The sequence below is a fragment of the Pezoporus wallicus genome, unplaced genomic scaffold (genome assembly GCF_028554395.1).
Source record: "Pezoporus wallicus isolate ANWC-B61680 ecotype Strahan unplaced genomic scaffold, APGP_CSIRO_Pwel_v1 contig_4264, whole genome shotgun sequence".
Classification (NCBI taxonomy): Eukaryota; Metazoa; Chordata; class Aves; order Psittaciformes; family Psittacidae; genus Pezoporus; species Pezoporus wallicus.
This window is the reverse complement of record NW_026637102.1, coordinates 2,035,565-2,052,460: the sequence shown is the minus strand read 5'-3', so window position 1 is coordinate 2,052,460 and position 16,896 is coordinate 2,035,565. Positions and strand designations below refer to the sequence as shown.

The 16,896-nt window shown below is 42.5% G+C and overlaps 2 protein-coding genes across 3 annotated transcripts; both read left to right on the top strand.

Moving 5' to 3' along the window:
• The first annotated feature begins 593 nt into the window (after positions 1-593).
• Positions 594-11,215, top strand: TFAM (transcription factor A, mitochondrial). 2 transcript variants are annotated; one of them, XM_057403376.1, is made up of 7 exons: positions 594-677; positions 827-960; positions 3,606-3,676; positions 6,094-6,243; positions 8,090-8,185; positions 9,207-9,263; positions 10,286-11,215. In XM_057403376.1, exons 1-7 carry the CDS (start codon positions 610-612, stop codon positions 10,502-10,504), a joined length of 795 nt encoding a protein of 264 aa, XP_057259359.1. In that variant the 5' UTR covers positions 594-609; the 3' UTR covers positions 10,505-11,215. The 2 variants fall into 2 exon arrangements, with proteins under 2 accessions (XP_057259359.1, XP_057259360.1); XM_057403377.1 differs by lacking the exon at positions 9,207-9,263.
• Positions 11,216-11,592: 377 nt separating this feature from the next.
• On the top strand, positions 11,593-14,572 carry DNAJC9 (DnaJ heat shock protein family (Hsp40) member C9). The gene is made up of 5 exons (XM_057403378.1): positions 11,593-11,776; positions 11,862-12,002; positions 12,213-12,467; positions 13,195-13,278; positions 14,031-14,572. The coding sequence occupies exons 1-5, from the start codon at positions 11,597-11,599 to the stop codon at positions 14,148-14,150; spliced, it is 780 nt and encodes a 259-aa protein (XP_057259361.1). The 5' UTR covers positions 11,593-11,596; the 3' UTR covers positions 14,151-14,572.
• Positions 14,573-16,896: the final 2,324 nt, after the last annotated feature.

The following is a 16,896-nucleotide window of genomic DNA, read 5'->3' as shown; positions in this document are numbered from 1 at the left end:
TATTTCAACTGGTAATTTTTCGGCTCCTGTCATACGTGCTGGACTGTCTTTCCATCACAGTATGAGAGCAGCAGGCTCATTAGAAAAGGAAGACCGGCTCCAGTCTGTCAGGCGTTCTCCCAGCAGCCTGTTTAAATACTAAATCAGTGTTGGTCTTATAAACACTCTGGTTAAAAAGCATGAACCCAGTCTGTGATTCTTACAGTCTTCTTCTCCATTCAGGGAAATTATGGGGGTGGGGGGAAGCACCGTATTCCGTGCAGCCCCCTTTTTTTTTGCAGCACCTGCACGGTGCAGGCAGGCCGGTACCTCAGCCCTCCCGCAAGCTCAACCGTGTCACTGTCGCTTTGGGCCCCTGTACGCTCCAAGCGGCCGAACGTACCCAACACGGAACGTGCGTACTGCACTGTGTGCCGGGGCGGAGAGGGCACAACGGGGGCGGGCTCGGCCTCCCCCGCGGGGTCACCTTGGTGCGTCCCCTCCACTTCTGGCCCCGCCCCTCGCTTGCGTCACCGCGGCCGCAGCCCGTGCCCTCGCCGCGCGGCGGCCGCTGTCCCAGGGTGCCGTGCGGCTGCCGCGCGACCTCTGCGCGCGCAGGCGGGCGGAGGCATGGCGGCGGTGCGGTCGGTCCTGGGCCGGGCCGCGACCGTCGTTACCGGCGCGCACAGGCTCCTCAGGTGCGGGCGAGGCGGGAGCGCGGCTCCGGGAACGGGGGTGCCCCTCCTCGGCGGGTGAGGGGCTCCCCCGAGCGTGCGCCGGGCCTCTCGCGAGGGCAGTGTGCTTTACCGGGCTCTGTGGGGGTAACGAGTGGTGTCGTTGTGTGCAGGGCCTGCGGTGTCGCCTCGGTTGAGAAGTGCTTTTCCAGGGGGATCAGCACGGATGAGGCCCCAAAGCGGCCTATGACGGCCTATTTACGCTTCTTAGTAGAAAACCGTCCAGTTTTCAAGCAGAAACATCCAGGTATGAGGTCTGAAGGTGCGAGAGGATTCGCGTTCGCTTCGTTTTGCGTTTAGAAATGCAAAGTCTTAGAATGTCAAGCGTGTCAGAGGTTTTGTTGTAAAGCTGTTCTCAGTTCAAATGTATACTGTGTTTTCCCTCCAGAATGTGATTAACGAAGAAAACTGAAACGAAGTGTTTATTTGTAAAAATAAATGTCGCGAACAGAGAGTAATCGGTAATCTGCCCGGTGTTGGACACTTTTAAGTTACAGCTGGACAGTGTGCCAGGTCATCTAGTCTGGTTCGTGCTTTGTCAAGAAAGGTCGGACCAGATGAATGTAAGATCATAGGCTTGTTTTGGGTTGGAAGGGACCATAAAGACCATCTATTTGAAAACCTTCTGCCACGGGCAGGGACACCCTCCACTAGACCAAATTGCTCAAAGCCCCATCCAGCCTGGCCTTGCATGCCCCAGGTAACCAACCCTTGCAGCTGAAGTAACTCTGTAACATTTTGCTCATGATAGCTGAGAGGGCTAACAAGTACAAGGTGGGTGCAAAAACAATTTTTAAAAAATAATGCAAAAGCTCTCCTGAGCATACATGAAATTACATGATATCCGTACTCAGTCTCTGCATTAACTCATTCTGTAGACAATGCACTAGTGGAAAATTGAAGAAGATAGACAGCTTCTGTACCAGTATCCAAGGTGTCGCTCTTCTTGAGAATTTGTTTTCCTGTGATTTATTGCTATGCCCTTTCACAGTGCTATAGACTACAGCAATTTTCAGGAAACTATCTGTGGCTGAGTTCATGCTGTAGGTAACATTTGTCTCAGGATGTTCTAGATCATCTCTGAAACAATAAGAATTGACTTCTAATTCTGCTGAGGTCATTTGGGACCTAAATATCTCAGTTGCCTTGAGGTCCTTCCAACCGGGTATTCTGTGATTCTATGAAGTAATCAAAGCATATTACCCAGGTTTCAGGAGACCAAGCCCATCTTTTTTATCTGTAGCATACCAGAAGTAAATACAGTATTGCTGTACTTCCTGCCTATATGTGTATTAGCTTGATCTTCTATACCTAGCAACTCAAAATAGTGAACATTTTTGTGTAACTTTAAAAATGTTTGAAGAAGGAGCTTACATAGGCCATGCATGTTAAGAGTGATTTGTGGTTTTCAGTTATTTTAAAATCTGTCTTTATTTGAAGTACACTATTGCTGCTATAACAAGCTGTGTATGATGTTATTCTAATGCTTTGTAATTTAAAACCTAATGGATTGCCTTAAAGTACGTATGAGAAAAAGTAAATTTATTTAGAGGAAAATGGTTCTGGTTAATATGTTTAATTTATTATCAAAAATTTCATTTATAGTCAATGCAGTCACTCTTCTTGCTTAGAGGGAAGCAAAATGGCATGCAGAGTTGATTTGGAAAACACTGTTGAATGTAAAAATGCTTAAAGAACTATGGTCACACTGGGCAAGTCATGAGGTTAATTTAGGTAGGGAAAGCCATTTGATCCCATGTTTTGCTTGGTAGTTCAACAGCCTGAAAGGTTGAGAACTGAACTTGCAGATTATACTGTAGTTATGTGCCACACCAGTGTTTCCCACATGTTTCCCAGATTTCAATAATTGCAAATAAATGTACTGTATCTCACATACAAATTGAGATCTTGAGGCTTTCTTGTTCCACTGGAGGTAGTGTTCAAAAATAACCCAATGATTTATCTGTTTTCTTTTAGCATTGGCAAAGTATCATATTTGCAGAGGTTTTAAGATTGGTATATATGTATTAAAAACTTCCTATCTGTCTTGTTTTTGCAGAATTTTGGAAGGCAAGTAACTGATAAGAGCATAGTTCTGCTTTCCCACTCTTTAGGTGGCTGAACGTTACATTTGAGGTGGGAGAGAGGAAGATCTATTTTTTTCTTTTAGTGTAAAGTAGAGGAAAAGCCTCATAAGGGTTTTTCCAGAAAAGGAAAGCTTTGGGCCTCTCTCCACCACCACCTTTTTCTTTTTCTGGTTTTTCCTCCTTCACAAGTTCAGGTCTGGCTGGAAACCTCACCAAAGGGGCAGAGTCAAACACAATCACCTGAAAATCAGAGCAGATTTAAGTCACTGTAATTTTGTTTGTGAGAGAAAGAAGTTACTTTTTCTTTGACTTCTGTTTAATAATATTCTAACTAAAGTACTATAATAAAGCATATGTACTGTATCAGGTGGATATGGTCACATTATATTCCTTTTGAGGAATCCAGCCAAAAAAAAAAAGAGAACTGGAAATTTTACTTCTGGTTTCTTCCCTGTCTCCACTCCAACTTCAGACCGTCTTGCATTATATAGAAAAAGATCCAAATCAAAACTAAAAAAAATCACAACAATGAAACTTGTGCAGTTGTAATAGGTGTGTCTCTGTCTGTCTTGAAATGGTGCTTCAGTTTAGAACTGCACGTTTCTTCTGAGTGCGAACCAAGGGCAGGGACTTCCCCTTCTCCCCCAAATATTTCAGCTCCCTTTAGCTGCTACAATAAGTTCTGTGAAAGCAGAAATATATGTTTGTACAGAAAGAAGATACTAGTGATGTATTTCCTTGAGAAAAAAATGAAGAAGATAGAAAATTGAACTTTATTTTCTTGCTTTCTAATCTTAATGTACAGAAATAAACAGCAAGGAGCTGCTTAAAAAAATGGCAGGTGCTTGGAGGGAGTTACCAGCATCACAGAAGCAGGTGAGTTTGTAACTTTGTGGGGTGCACTAAGACTACTGAGTTTATAATAGTTGTTATACTTGGTTTGGTGTCCTGTTTGGGTTTTTTTCTTTGTTGCTTTGTGTGTGTGTGCACATGATGGTTCTTTTGTTGCGGCTTTTGTTTGTTTTTTTCAACAACAATTTGAAAGTACTTGTATATAAAGGTTCAGACATGAAAACAATTCTGAAGAGAATTTGGAGCTTTTTTGAAGTACTCTGATAAAGTGTGGTGGGTTGACCCTGACTGCACATCAGGTGCCCACCAAAGCCACTCTTGTCACTCCCCCTTCTCAGCTGGACAGGGGAGAGAAAATATAACCAAGTGCTCAAGGACAGGAAGAGAGATCAGTCACCAGTTACCATCAGAGGCAAAACCAGACTCAACTGGTGGAAATTTGTTTAATTTGTTACAAATACAATCAGTAGGATAATGAGAAGTAAAACTAAATCTTAAAAAACACCTCCCTCCACCACCACCCCTTTCTTCCCAGGCTTAACTTTTTTATTCTCAATTTCTCTCTCTCACAGCAGTGCAGAGGGATGGGGAATGGGTGTTGTGGTCAGTGCATCAGATACTGTCTCTGCTGCTCCTTCCTCCTCAGGAGGGGGACTCCTCACACTCCTCCCCTTCTCCAGCCTGGGCTCCCTCCCATGGGACACAGTCCTCCACAAATTTCTCCAATGTAAGTGCTTCCCATGGGCTGCAGTTATTCACAAACTGCTCCAGTGTGGGTCCCTTCCATGGGGTCACAAGTCCTGCCAGCAAACCTGCTCCACCGTGGGCTCCTCTCTCCCTGAGGCCACAGGTCCTGCAAAGGCCCTCCTCCATCTTGGGCTTCCCACAGGGTCACAGCCTCCTTTGAGCATCTGTCTGCGTGGTGTCCTCCATGGGCTGCAGGTGGCTATCTGCTCTACGATAGACCTCCATGTGCTGTGAGGGGCAGCCTGTCTTGCCATGGTCTGCACCACAGGCTGCAGAGGAACCTCTGCTCTGGCACGTGGATCACCTCTTGCCCTGCTCCTCCACTGACCCTGGTGCCTGCAGAGCTGTTTCTCTTACATATTCTCACTCCTGTCTCTGGCTGAAGTTTTTGTTCTCCCACCCCTCTTCCTAAACATGGTACCCCAGAGGCACTACCACCATCACTGTTCGGCTCTGCCTTGTCCAGCAGCAGGTCTGTTGTGAAGCTGCTGGCATTGGCCCTGTTGGACATAGGGGAAGCTTGTAGTAGCTTCCCACAGAAGCCACCCCCATAGTTCTCCTGCTACTAAAACCTTCCTATGTAAATCAAATACAGGAAGATACTTTGACAATAGTACATGTTACCTTAGTGTTTTTAATCTGTTGCCAGAGAAGTGACACAGCTCTTGCTCTGTGTGGCTGTAGGGCCACGAACCAGCATCTCATTTCTTTTTGAATGGTAATTGTGTATGCATGTGCATTACATGTATAATAACATAAACATTGGAAAGTTTTTCTGCTTTCATATCCATAAGTTAGGTGAAACCTCAGTTAATTTTGGTGGACCACAGCTTTTTTTTCCTGCTAGTAACCTGAGACCTAACTTACAGGTAACTTTCTTTCAGTTTCATCTAGTTAACTTTCTGTCATAAGTAGTGAAGTTTCTTTAAGAGTGGCAATTTCAAGGGATAATGCAAAACAAGCTTATGAACTGCTAATCATTTCTGAATATACGTGCCATTTCCAGCAAAGTAATGATTGTTCTTCCATGATTGCAGTTAGCAATTAGATTCAGTTGGGAACTAACTGCACTTTTCTAGCTGAAATGATACCTTTGTTCAGTAGAATTGAAGTGCTCTTTTACCCCTTCTGGACTTCTTGCACCACATGCCTTGGTATAAAGTTTGCCTTCCCATTTGTATGTCTGAAACAGAGAACAGGATGGTGATTTTTCAAGTCTACATGGATACTTGGTAGCCTGGCTCAGCTGCTTTTGGTGCCCTGGTACCAAGGCCATGAGTTTGTGATGCTTCTCTACCTGGTATTGGCCAGTGTAGCAACGTGTTTGGTGACTGGAGCACTTGGGTGCTGCACTGAGTATGCACACGTTAAGAGTAAGTGTTTCAACCAAGCTTCAGCTTTTCCTCCTTGTATGGAAGATTGTTACTGCTTTGAGCTGCCTCTGAAGATTTGTGCAGTGTTATCAGAGTGACTAAGATAATTAACAGGAGGAGCCAAGGTTTCGAATTTGAGTTCTTCTGAATCAGTTCTGCTGCTCAAACATATCTAAAATTGCTACTTTACTTTAAAAATCTTATGTTCCAGGGTAGCCTGTAATATTTTTTACTAGTAGGTTAAAAGCGTTAGCTTGTTTAATGGTCAAGTGCTTCTCTGACTGAAAGCATCTTTAAGGTTTCTGATTGTTCGTGTTGAAGGTTTATGAGGAAGCTAGCAAGACAGAATGGCAAAGATACGAAAAAGAGGTGGCTGCATATAAAGCACAGCTAACTCCAGCCCAGGCTGCTGCTTTGAAAGAAGAAAGGAATAGACAACAAGCAAAAAGAAGATCACTCAGGATAAAAAGAGTAAGTAATTTGAACTTCAGGTTTATTTTCTCTCAAGGAACCTAACGTATGTTTGTCCAGTACACAGAGCAGAAATGAAATACTTAAAAATGTAAAAGTGATTCAGAATAAAAAAAAAACCAAACCCACACCACAAACACACCCTGTCGAAAAGCAAACAAACAAAAAACACAAAAAAAACCCCACAACCCTGTGGACTAAAATAATTGCTGGTGTTAATAGTTATTCTAGTAGCTCTCCTCTATTTGAAGACCAGAACTATCACATATCTTTGTGCTTAGAGGTAGTTTCTCTACGATTTTTTCTTCATATTCCTAGAGAAATGATAGGTAATAAAAGACATCTGAACCAGCAATACCTTGTTTGGTTGGAAAGGCATCCAGAAATAGCTGCTCACAAAGGCCTTGTATCTGTCACTTCAGTGGGGCATGCTACAGGTAGCAGCTATTTGATGTAGTCTTTTTTCCTTACTTTCTTTGATTTGTTTTACACTTTGCTGTATGTGTAGCTGTTGAATTAGGGCCGCATAGAAGCGAATCTCTTAGGTGTGCTTTATCATAGACTGGTTTGGGTTGGAAGGGACCTTAAAGATAATCCAGTTCCAACCAGCCATGGGCAGAGACACCTCCAGTAGACCAGGTTGCTCAAAGCTGAGCCCTATCCAGCCTGGTCTTGAATACTTCCAGGGATGGGGCAGCCACAACTTCTCTGGACAACCTGTTCCATTGTCTCACCAACCTCACAGTGAGGGACTTCTTCCTTATGTCTAATCTAAATCTATGGTTTTTCAATTCAAAGCTGTTTGTCCTATCCCTACAGGCCCTTGTAAAAAGTCCTTCTCCAGCTTTCACATAGGGCCCTTTGAGGTACTGGGAGCTGCTAGAAGTTCTGCCTGGAGCCTTCTCTTCTCCAGGCTGAACAAGCCCAACTCTCTCAGCCTGTCTCCATATGAGAGGTGCTCCAGCCCTCTAATCATCTTCATGGCCCTCTGGACTTGCTCTAGCAAGTCAGTGTCCTTCTTATGGTGGGGGTCCCACAGCTGAATGCAGTACTGCAGGTGGGGCCTCAAGAGACCAGAGTAGAGCACTCTCACCTCCCTCAGGCTGCTGGTCACATGCCTTTTGGTGCCACATAGCACATGGTTGGCTTTCTGGGCTGCAGTCGCACATTAGTGGATCACATTGAGCTTCTTATCAATCAACACCCCCACGTCCTTCTTAGGCCTGCTCTCAATCCAGTGTCTGCCCAGCTTGTATTTGTGCTTGGGATTGCCCCAGCCCATGTGCAGGACCTTGCACTTTGCTTTGTTGAACTTTGAGGTTAACATGGGCCTATATCTCAAGCCTGTCAGGGTCCTTCTGGATGGCATCCCTTCCCTCCAGCATGTTGACTGCACCACATAGCTTGGTGTCATCAGCAAACTTACTGTGGGTGCACTCAATCTTCATTGCTGACGAAGATGTTGAACAGGATCGGTCCCAATACTGACCCCTATGGAATGTCACTTGTCACCGGTTTCCACTTGGACATGGAGCTGTTGACCACAACTCTCTGAGTGCGATCATCCAGCCAATTCCTTATCCACCAAGTGGTCCATCCATCAAATCCATGCCTCTCCAAAAAAGGATTGTGAAAATCTAGGTTGTTAGCTTTTCTTAATTTAGTTTAGCATTAGTCTTGATGAGTGGTGAAAGCATTTCGAGATACAGTCCAGTTTGTGGAATAAGCCACCAAACCTGGAACTTGAGCCTGATTTTTTTTGTAAAATACGAAGATAAATGGTAAGCTTAGCTTTGGAAAAATGCACACTTGGCAGATTGAATAACTTTTCTTTTTGTTTTTAAAGGAATTGACTGTGCTTGGAAAACCTAAAAAATCTCGAAGTGCCTTTAACATTTTTGTGTCAGAAAAGTTTAAAGCAAGTGAGGGAATTTCAGCTACGGTAAGTCAAGAAAGATTGTTCTTTAAAATAGATCTGCTGTATCCAGAAAATCTGTTTTAGATTCTGTAATTTTCAACAAAACTGTTCAGTAGGTCATTATGTGGGTTTTGCTTTGTTTAGGATATACATTTTTAAGGCTGCAACGATCTGGCTATCCTGCTGGTGGCATGTCCCATATAAACTGCTGTAGCAATGTTTGTGCGACTTTTTGCACTTCAGTGTTAGAGACTTCATCTGTTCATTCTGTAAGGAGAGAATTCTACTTTCCTTTGTTTTGGTGTAGAAATAGATTAGTTTTTCAAATGGTTGTGATTGCCTGCTACCCTTTCTGTAGTAGTGGTTATTGTATCTCCTGTAGCTCATTTGATGTTATGGAACATCGAAGAGTTCCTCAGCAGATGCATGAGGTCTGCACTTGGGGTGATTGAAGTTATGCTGCTGGATTACAGCACTTGAAGTGCTGGAGACTTCGCCTGTATGCCCAATGCATTTGTTACCTTATGCAGTTAGTCACAAAATCAGAGTGGTGGGAATAGTTTGTTCCTTCATTTTCTATGTACAAGGCAGGCATCTCCAGTCAGCTGAGGCCCAGTTTGACACACCTGTGGCCAAATACTCCTTAAGTAGTACAGTTTCCTGTGAACATGGTTAATACTTAGGGGGGCTTGGCTCAAGTTAGGGGTTGTTCTAAATGAAGCTGATAACACCCAGTGAGATGTAGTCGTGTTGCTACAAATCAGCTCAGCTGCTGTACCTGCCTGCTTTCACAGCAGGCTAAATGACTTAAACTGCTTCATGCTTATATTGTCTGTAAACATGCCCCAGATGAGGCCCAGCAACTTACTGAACAGTATAGTTTATTAATTCCCTTCATTGAGTGGGTGGGGTATTAAGCTTGTGTGACTTTGTGCTTTTTTACATTGGTTTGTATTTGGCTTTCACTAGCATGGCATGTGTAACCCTCTGCAGTCAGCCTGCTGGTAGAATAATTCTAATACATTGCATCTTTTATATCCTGTAGGCAAAGATGAAGCAATTATATGATACATGGCAAAAACTGTCCAGTTCCCAAAAGCAGGTATGTCAGTGAATTTCGATGAGGCTCTGATCTAACCAGGAAATGACAGACTTGAGTCAAAATTAATAAATTCATATGAAGTCTTGAACTTGGTTCCTCAAAATATGGTACTGAAGATAATTCTCAGATTTTTATAATGCATCTTGAAAAAGGCTGTCATTACTTTTATACTATTAATGACTGCTTCTTTACAGTGTTGATGAAATGTCAGTCAGTTGGATAGGATGGAAGTTCCATATGTCTGGACATGGATGCTGGGTGGCATTTAGGGAGGAAGGTGGAATAATTTGCAACAATTTGATGTTTTTTTCCTAATAATGTATAATACTGTTTTTTTAATGCCAGCATAGTAATTCACTGCTCATGGAAAGAATCTCACGGGTAAAAGCAACAGAAGTCTGCAAGTGATGTGCATGTGGTATTTTTTAACTTTGATTGCCTTGGGATAGTTTTCTGCCAGTGTGTTGAAATATGAACCTGCGGATGGGTACATGAAAATCTCAGCGCCCCTGAGATTTTTATTTATTTATTTTTTACTAAAATCTAGGCTAAACCTCCAGATTTTAAGTATTCTGTACCCTAGTGTCCTTCCTCCTGACTGCTCTTCTTCCAGATGCTTTGAATGTGTACTTAGAACATACACTAGGTTCATGTTCTTCCTGTAGAAAAATAATTTGAAATAGTTCTGCAGAAATACCTATTCCTCTTCCTTACATACACCAGCTCTGCTCTCTCAAACTAGTTCTTAAATTAAAAGCCTTAGCTGTTAGTAGCAATATTAAATAAACTTCCTCTTCAGGAATGGCCATCTATTGACATAATCATAATACAATGATAAGGTTTTGTATTTCTGTGCAAATTTGATTTTTTTAATTAATTTTCTGGCAGCCATGGTGAATGCCTGGGATCCGCACTGCACAGGTCCTGTTTGAAGTCACCTTTGCGTCAAAGGGGAGGATGTGACGTGGCAGTTATTCAGACAAAGCCTCTTCTGTAACTGTTGCTACCTCTTTTTTTTCCAGCCATACATGCAGCTTGCTGAAGATGACAAGATTCGGTATGAGAATGAAATGAAGCTGTGGGAAGCAAAAATGATTCAACTTGGACGTGAAGACCTTGTCCGTTCCAGACAGAAAAACCCAAAAAAGAAAACTGCTGAAACTGCAAAGAAAGCTGAACCAGTCAAAGCTTCCTCACATGAACAGAAGGTGAAACAGAAGTTAAAAAAATCAGAAGAATAAAATGGTCGGGAATTTTTATATTTTAATCCCCTTTGGTTGTCATATCGTCATCGTGCCGTGTTAATGCTGCAGTCAGCATTAGCACTGAAATTCGGAAAACCCATGAAGGGCCCTTTGGAGAAGGAGAAAAGGTGATAAGGTCAGAGAGGATTCAGTGTCCCTCAGAACTGACTGAAATAATCATTGCAGGCATAGCCTGAACTGTACAACAATAACTGGTTAATCAAGCTGTGAATAGTGATACCCACTGGCACCAGCAGAGCTCTCCAGCAGTGGTAGATAATAGCTATAGCTTTTATATTTTTTTTTATAAAAGCAACAATATTCTACGATGTTACCATCTAAATCCTGTAAATAAGAGCTGAAGTCCGAGTTAATGCTGCTGTGTTTTATTCCCTCCATGGTAATGGTAGTGAAATGTTCTACATTTCAGCAGAAGGTGCAAGAAAGGTAAAATGCTAACTTTTATTTCATGCATCTGACTTTTTGTACCTATCAGCTTGTGTATACCGCTTGCGTTGCATTTAATTAAAGACCAGATGAGTTTTCTATAAACATATCTTTATTGGGCTTTTATTCCATGGTTTTGTTTGGATACACGCAAACACTTTTGCCTTCCTGTTGTCACATCTGGGACAGCCTGGAAGGAACAGAAAATGTGTGAAAGGTTGGAACATGGAATTTCGGTGTAATAAACAGAAATTTTCAAGAGCTTCTGGAGTTTGTTGTTTTTTTTTTCCTGGAGTCTTTGTCTTAGTGAAAGTCTACTTTCACTAAGTACTTTGTTGCATCTGTGCTTTCAGAAGGCAGGCAAGCTTTTCCAGTAGTCAGTGGATTTCATCCACCCGGAATGGCCCATAAGAGCCAGCAAAGCTGGTAAATGGAAAGACAAATACGATTTCCTTGCCTCCCCTTTATTCGTTCCCCTTTTCACCATGCACCGATGCTGCCTCTGTGTGGCCCAGCTTCTGCAACCGCGACCCCGCCGTCCGTCTCACGCATGCGCATCCCAGCCTTGCCCAGCTCTCGCGGGAGCTGGCGGGGCGGGGCGTGGCGCGGCGCGGGGGCGGTTGGCGGTCTTGTGTTGGCGGGATGGGGCTGCTGGAGCTGTGTGAGGCCGCCTTCGGCTCCCCTGACCTCTACCGCGTCCTGGGTGTCCGCAGGGAGGCTTCGCCCGAGGAGATCCGCCGCGGCTACCACCGCGCCTCGCTCCGCGTCCATCCCGACCGCGCCGAGCCCGATGCTAAGGAGGAGGCGACGCGGAGGTTCCAGGTGAGCGCGGGAGAGAGGGCGGGCGGCGCTTGCGGCTGGCCGTGACTGACCGACTGACAGCCCGGCCGCCCCGTGTGTCCTGCAGATCCTGAGCAAGGCGTACGCCGTCCTGAGCGATGCGGAGCAGCGCGCCCTGTACGACGAGCAGGGCACGGTGGACGAGGAGGGCGAGGCGCTGGGCGGCGAGCGGGACTGGCTGGAGTATTGGCGGCTGCTCTTTAAGAAGGTAAAAGCGGGCAGGGGACCCCCAGGGCTCGCCCCGACGGGATAGCAGACCCTTGCGGGAAGGGGAAGCCCGCTGCTGCGCGGCTGTAGCAAGGTCTGCCCTACGAGCTCTCTAAAACTGGAGCACTGGGGGTGTGTGGAGTGTGCGTGTGTGCTGTCTCTTCTGGCGAATACATCCTGAAACTCTGCAAGTGTCACCTCTTTGCTTCAGATTACTGTAAAAGATATTGAAGACTTCGAAAAGAGATATAAAGACTCAGAGGAAGAACTAGCCGATGTTAAAGCAGCATACATGGATTTCGAGGGTGACATGGACAGAATAATGGAGTCAGTGTTGTGTGTGGACTATACGGATGAACCAAGGATACGGAAAATCATTGAAAAAGCCATTGCGGCTGGAGAAGTCCCATCCTACAAAGGTTTCGTAAAAGAGTCTAAGCAGAAAATGACAGCAAGAAAAAGGCGGGTAGGTTATATCAATCAGGGACCAAAGAGAACACGTTATCTATTACAAGCTTTTAATTTCCCTTTGGTAGAAATAAATGAAACTGCCCCTGAGCCAAATGTTTGCCCAGGGATCGCTGGGTTACAGATCTTGCTCAGGATCTTTGACTTCCATGTTTGTTAACCTGTGTTCTCCACGCCCTCCCAGAAACTGTTGTGGAAAGCTTCTGAGTTGTAATAGGCTGTTGCATATTACTTTTATTTCATTATTATACACAATGGCTTATTACAGTTTAGCATGTTCCTGCATTTATTTACAAAGCCATGAGTTGCCAGAGTTAAGAAGTGTACATGGTGGGAAACATTATGCTTGCCTTTAGGCAAGTGTGCAGTAACATTCAGGACTAAATGGACCTCTTCTGCTACCTGGATATTTGTAGAATATGTTCTATACACATCACAGTAACCAGTTAAATAGCTACTCAGACAACTGGCTGGGGGAAACGGGTGCAGATAGACGTCACATTCAGCATTGTGGAACACCAAGAAACTGTCTTGCTCGGCTAAATTGTGGAACCAGAATGGGCTTTCTTGGACTAATTTCTCATCTGTGGTCAAACTTAGAAACTGTTCATATTTCTCTGCAGCTATTTGTATGGAGATGCAAAAAATAACATTTGGTAACTACTGTAAGACTTTGTCAAATAACATGCAAAATACTTTTAAAAAAACCTAGTTTGCTATTTTAGGCAGAAAAAGAAGCTAGAGAGGCAGAAAAGACTAAAGATGAGCTGGGCCTTGGTGGAGAAGATGACTTGAAAGCGCTGATTCAGGTAAGGCTTTTTTCTATCTGTTAAACATAATTATGTTACTGGCTTAAAATCATGTTTTCCCTGAGCGCCTTTGTATTTTGGATCCTTGCAGCTGTTTTGAGTTCCTGAGGTTAAAATCTGACCTTGATGTTAGCTGTCTACATACTTTAATAATCAGAGAATTGTATGGGTTTTATTATCTGTGTCTTTTTTTAAATTAACACTTATTGTAGTATTATTATTGCATACACAAGCAGAATATTTGAATTCTGGCCTTAGGCAGTTGCACAGAGAGTGTCAATGATTCTTTCTGATGGATTCCACAAGGATGTAGGGGGTTGATAGGTCTCACTATTTTGCTATTGTGTCTCAGGGATGGAGAAAAGAAACTGTTTACGTTCTGCTTTTTGGGATGTTTTCTGGTTTTATTATCTTACCGTCCAGTGGCCTTCCTAGAATGTTTATGCTAAATCATTCCTCAAAATGTAATAGTTTGGGGTATAAACTAGAAATAGCTTTGCTTTTCCTGGCCTTATGTTGTGACTTTTACAGCCACGCTACCTCTCTCCATAATTCAGGAAGTTCGGTATGGAGCCTAGAGAATTCAGGCTGGCTTCTGCTTGATGGTACTGTACTTTCTGCAGCTTGCATTCCCTGTTTAATTTATTCCAAGATTTTATGTAGCCATCTAACTTCAATAGGATAATCTGTATTGGGAAGTAGTAAAAAAATTTTGTAAAAGAGTGGTTTTGGTTTGTTTTTTCCTCCCCCAGAGCAGAAATAAAGATCGAAAAAAGGAAATGGATAACTTTTTGGCCCAACTGGAAGCAAAATACGCGAATAATACTAAAAAAGGAGGAAAGAAGACTGCAGCCAAGAAAGGAAAAAAATAACTGTATAGGCTGCAATATCAGGTATCATTTTGTATGGGAACACGTGAATTTGGGAGAATTTCGGAGCTAACCTGGGCTACAGTTTTGGAGCGCGTGTGCATCAACTTGCTGTGACTGGAAGGTATGATCCAGAACACATCATATGAACAAGAAAGGCAAAGCATTCTGGTGCTATTGTCCAAAATCCTCTGGGTGCTCTTCGATTAAGATCAAACAGATTCTTGACTAAAAGTTTTGATACAGTAGGGAAGCAGTGTGATGTTTAGGCTGCCAGTGTGTTTATTAAACTTGTGTTGAAGATTCTTTCTTCCAGTCACCTAATGGGTATCGGTACAGTTGATGGTAAAACAATGTAATCCCACCTTTGAGTCTTCAGTGCTTTCTTGTGATTTCCAAGTTGGAAATATTATCTTTTTGCTATTATCATGTGCCTTTTGAGATAAACCTTCTGGTTTTAAAGGTCTTTGCACTTCAGCTCAACAAGTGTTTGTTAGGTCTTCCAGTGGTTTTATAAAGATACTTTGGAAAATTGCAGATTTAATAAATGGAAACTTTCTACATAATTCTTTGCTATGTTGCTTCCCCAGCCTGCTCTTTACTCTCTAGTTAGCTGTTCAAAACAAACTGATCATGTTGACTCTCTGACTAATTTAAGTCAAGTAAATACTACATACTTCTATAGCACCAGAAAATATGGCTCTATTAATAACTGTATGTCAGTGCACATGACTGCATTAGATGAAAGGGCCACCTAGTGTTGGGTCTTTGATTGCCTGTGGCAGATGAAATAAGAGTACGAGACTGCAGCATGCAGCAATTCTGTAACACTGAGATGAGGCAAAAAACTTAAAAATAGACTGAATTGAGTATTTTTAGGGTTTATGATGTCCTGGGACAAGGAATTCCAAAGCTTAAGAAATGTATTGCATGTTATTTCAATAGCATCACCACCCAGTTTGCTGTAGGATGGTAGTGATTAGCTACTTCATTGCTTTTGTCAACACTTCTGTTATTTCAGACGTGAATTACTGCTGTAAGATGCACAAACACTTTAATGTTTTTTTGCTTCAGTTTTTAAACCATTTAACATAGTGCATAGGGGTATGAATTTGAAGGGTAACTGGTTTTCAATTCAAAGGAATGGGGCTGGCTTTATTTTGTGGATCATTTTTCAAAGGTTTATGAGCCACAAGGTGAACATTACCTGTTGAGTTGAAGGTCCTCATTGCTGCAGTGGTAGCAATCAGGAACTATTTAATAGAGCTTCCTGGGGGGAAGCTAGAGGTAGATGATAACTCTGTTCCCTTTTACTTGGCTGCTTGCAAAGATTATTCTGAGAGTGTAGCATATTTTTTGTTATGTTGCACAACACATGACTTGAACATTACTTTTCGTATACAAAATAGATATCTAACAGCCCAGAAGAAGTCTCTGGTGTCAACCATTTGTACAGAAATCAGTAACTACCTTATTATGAGACTGCTTTCACTTTTTTAACACACTGACTCCTCTAGGCTGTAAAATACTATTACTATATACTATTACTAGAAATCTATTCAAGTTTATGTGTATATTTTTATAACTTATGCACTAGGGCTACAGAAAACTAACCTGGTCCCTGAGGAATGGCACTGATAAAAAATGGGATGCTTATCTGCAGTTAAGCTTGAGATAACTAAATGACATTATACAATGTTAAGAGAAACTGTATTTTGAAAGGGTTTAATCACTAGAGGCCTCTCTTCAGCATCAGTTTCTCTCTATGCAAAGTTAAGAAATTTAGACTGAGCCCAGTGTGCTTTTTCCTTTCTAGAAATGCAAAGGAAAATTAACCCAGTCACATGTGCAGAGTTCTGCTTTGCTTTCTTTTCCCTTCTTTTTGATTAGAGCACACTTGGATCAGCTGGACTCAAGAATTTCAATACTGATTAAAAAATACTAGTTGTTCTGCAGGTACCAATAACATTTGACAGACTGCGTAACTCAGAGTGGCGAAACAGGGGAGCCACTTCAAAAAGAACTCTTGACAAGTTTTTTCCATATGAATTGTAATTTGAAACATAGTAATAAGGAAATTCAGAAAAAAATGCTTTTGAAGTGGGTTATAAAGGAGCAACTGTCTTCATGCAGAGCCCTAACTTAGCTAAAATACAGTAAGTGGTTATCCTCTCCTTGTGTTTATACTTGTAGTCTGGTGCTTACTGTTTGGGACTAAAACCTTGACCTAATCACTTATTTTGAGAAGCCTGTATTTCATGTTTTTGTCTTATTTGGGGCCACAAGGGGAACTACAGCTAATACTTCCAGTATGTCTGTCACACAGTGGAGAACGCATCTACTAAAAGCTACACTGCATCTGCAAGTTGTGGAACTTCAGGGTACAGTGCAGAAATATTGTATAATTGCAGGTATTTCTGGAAACAGAGGCTGACCTATTCCGTAAAAATACTGTAAAATATCCCATCAGGAAGATAATGTATTTTTTCTTTGAATACTGTCTGGAACTACTTGTACTTAAAAGACTATTTTTTGCCTCTTAAACGTTCCTCAGTCACTGAGGAAGAGGTGTAAGTATATAACACAGGACGAGTCAGTGGTGTGCTACCCTTGAACCTATCAGTTTTGTTCATCTGGTTTGCTACCTTAGTTTTATACATGTGTATTAATATCTGCTGCAATTACTACAGGATTCATAACTTAGGTCTAAGTTAATTTGTAGAAGCAGTATCATGTGCAGTGCTTGCTT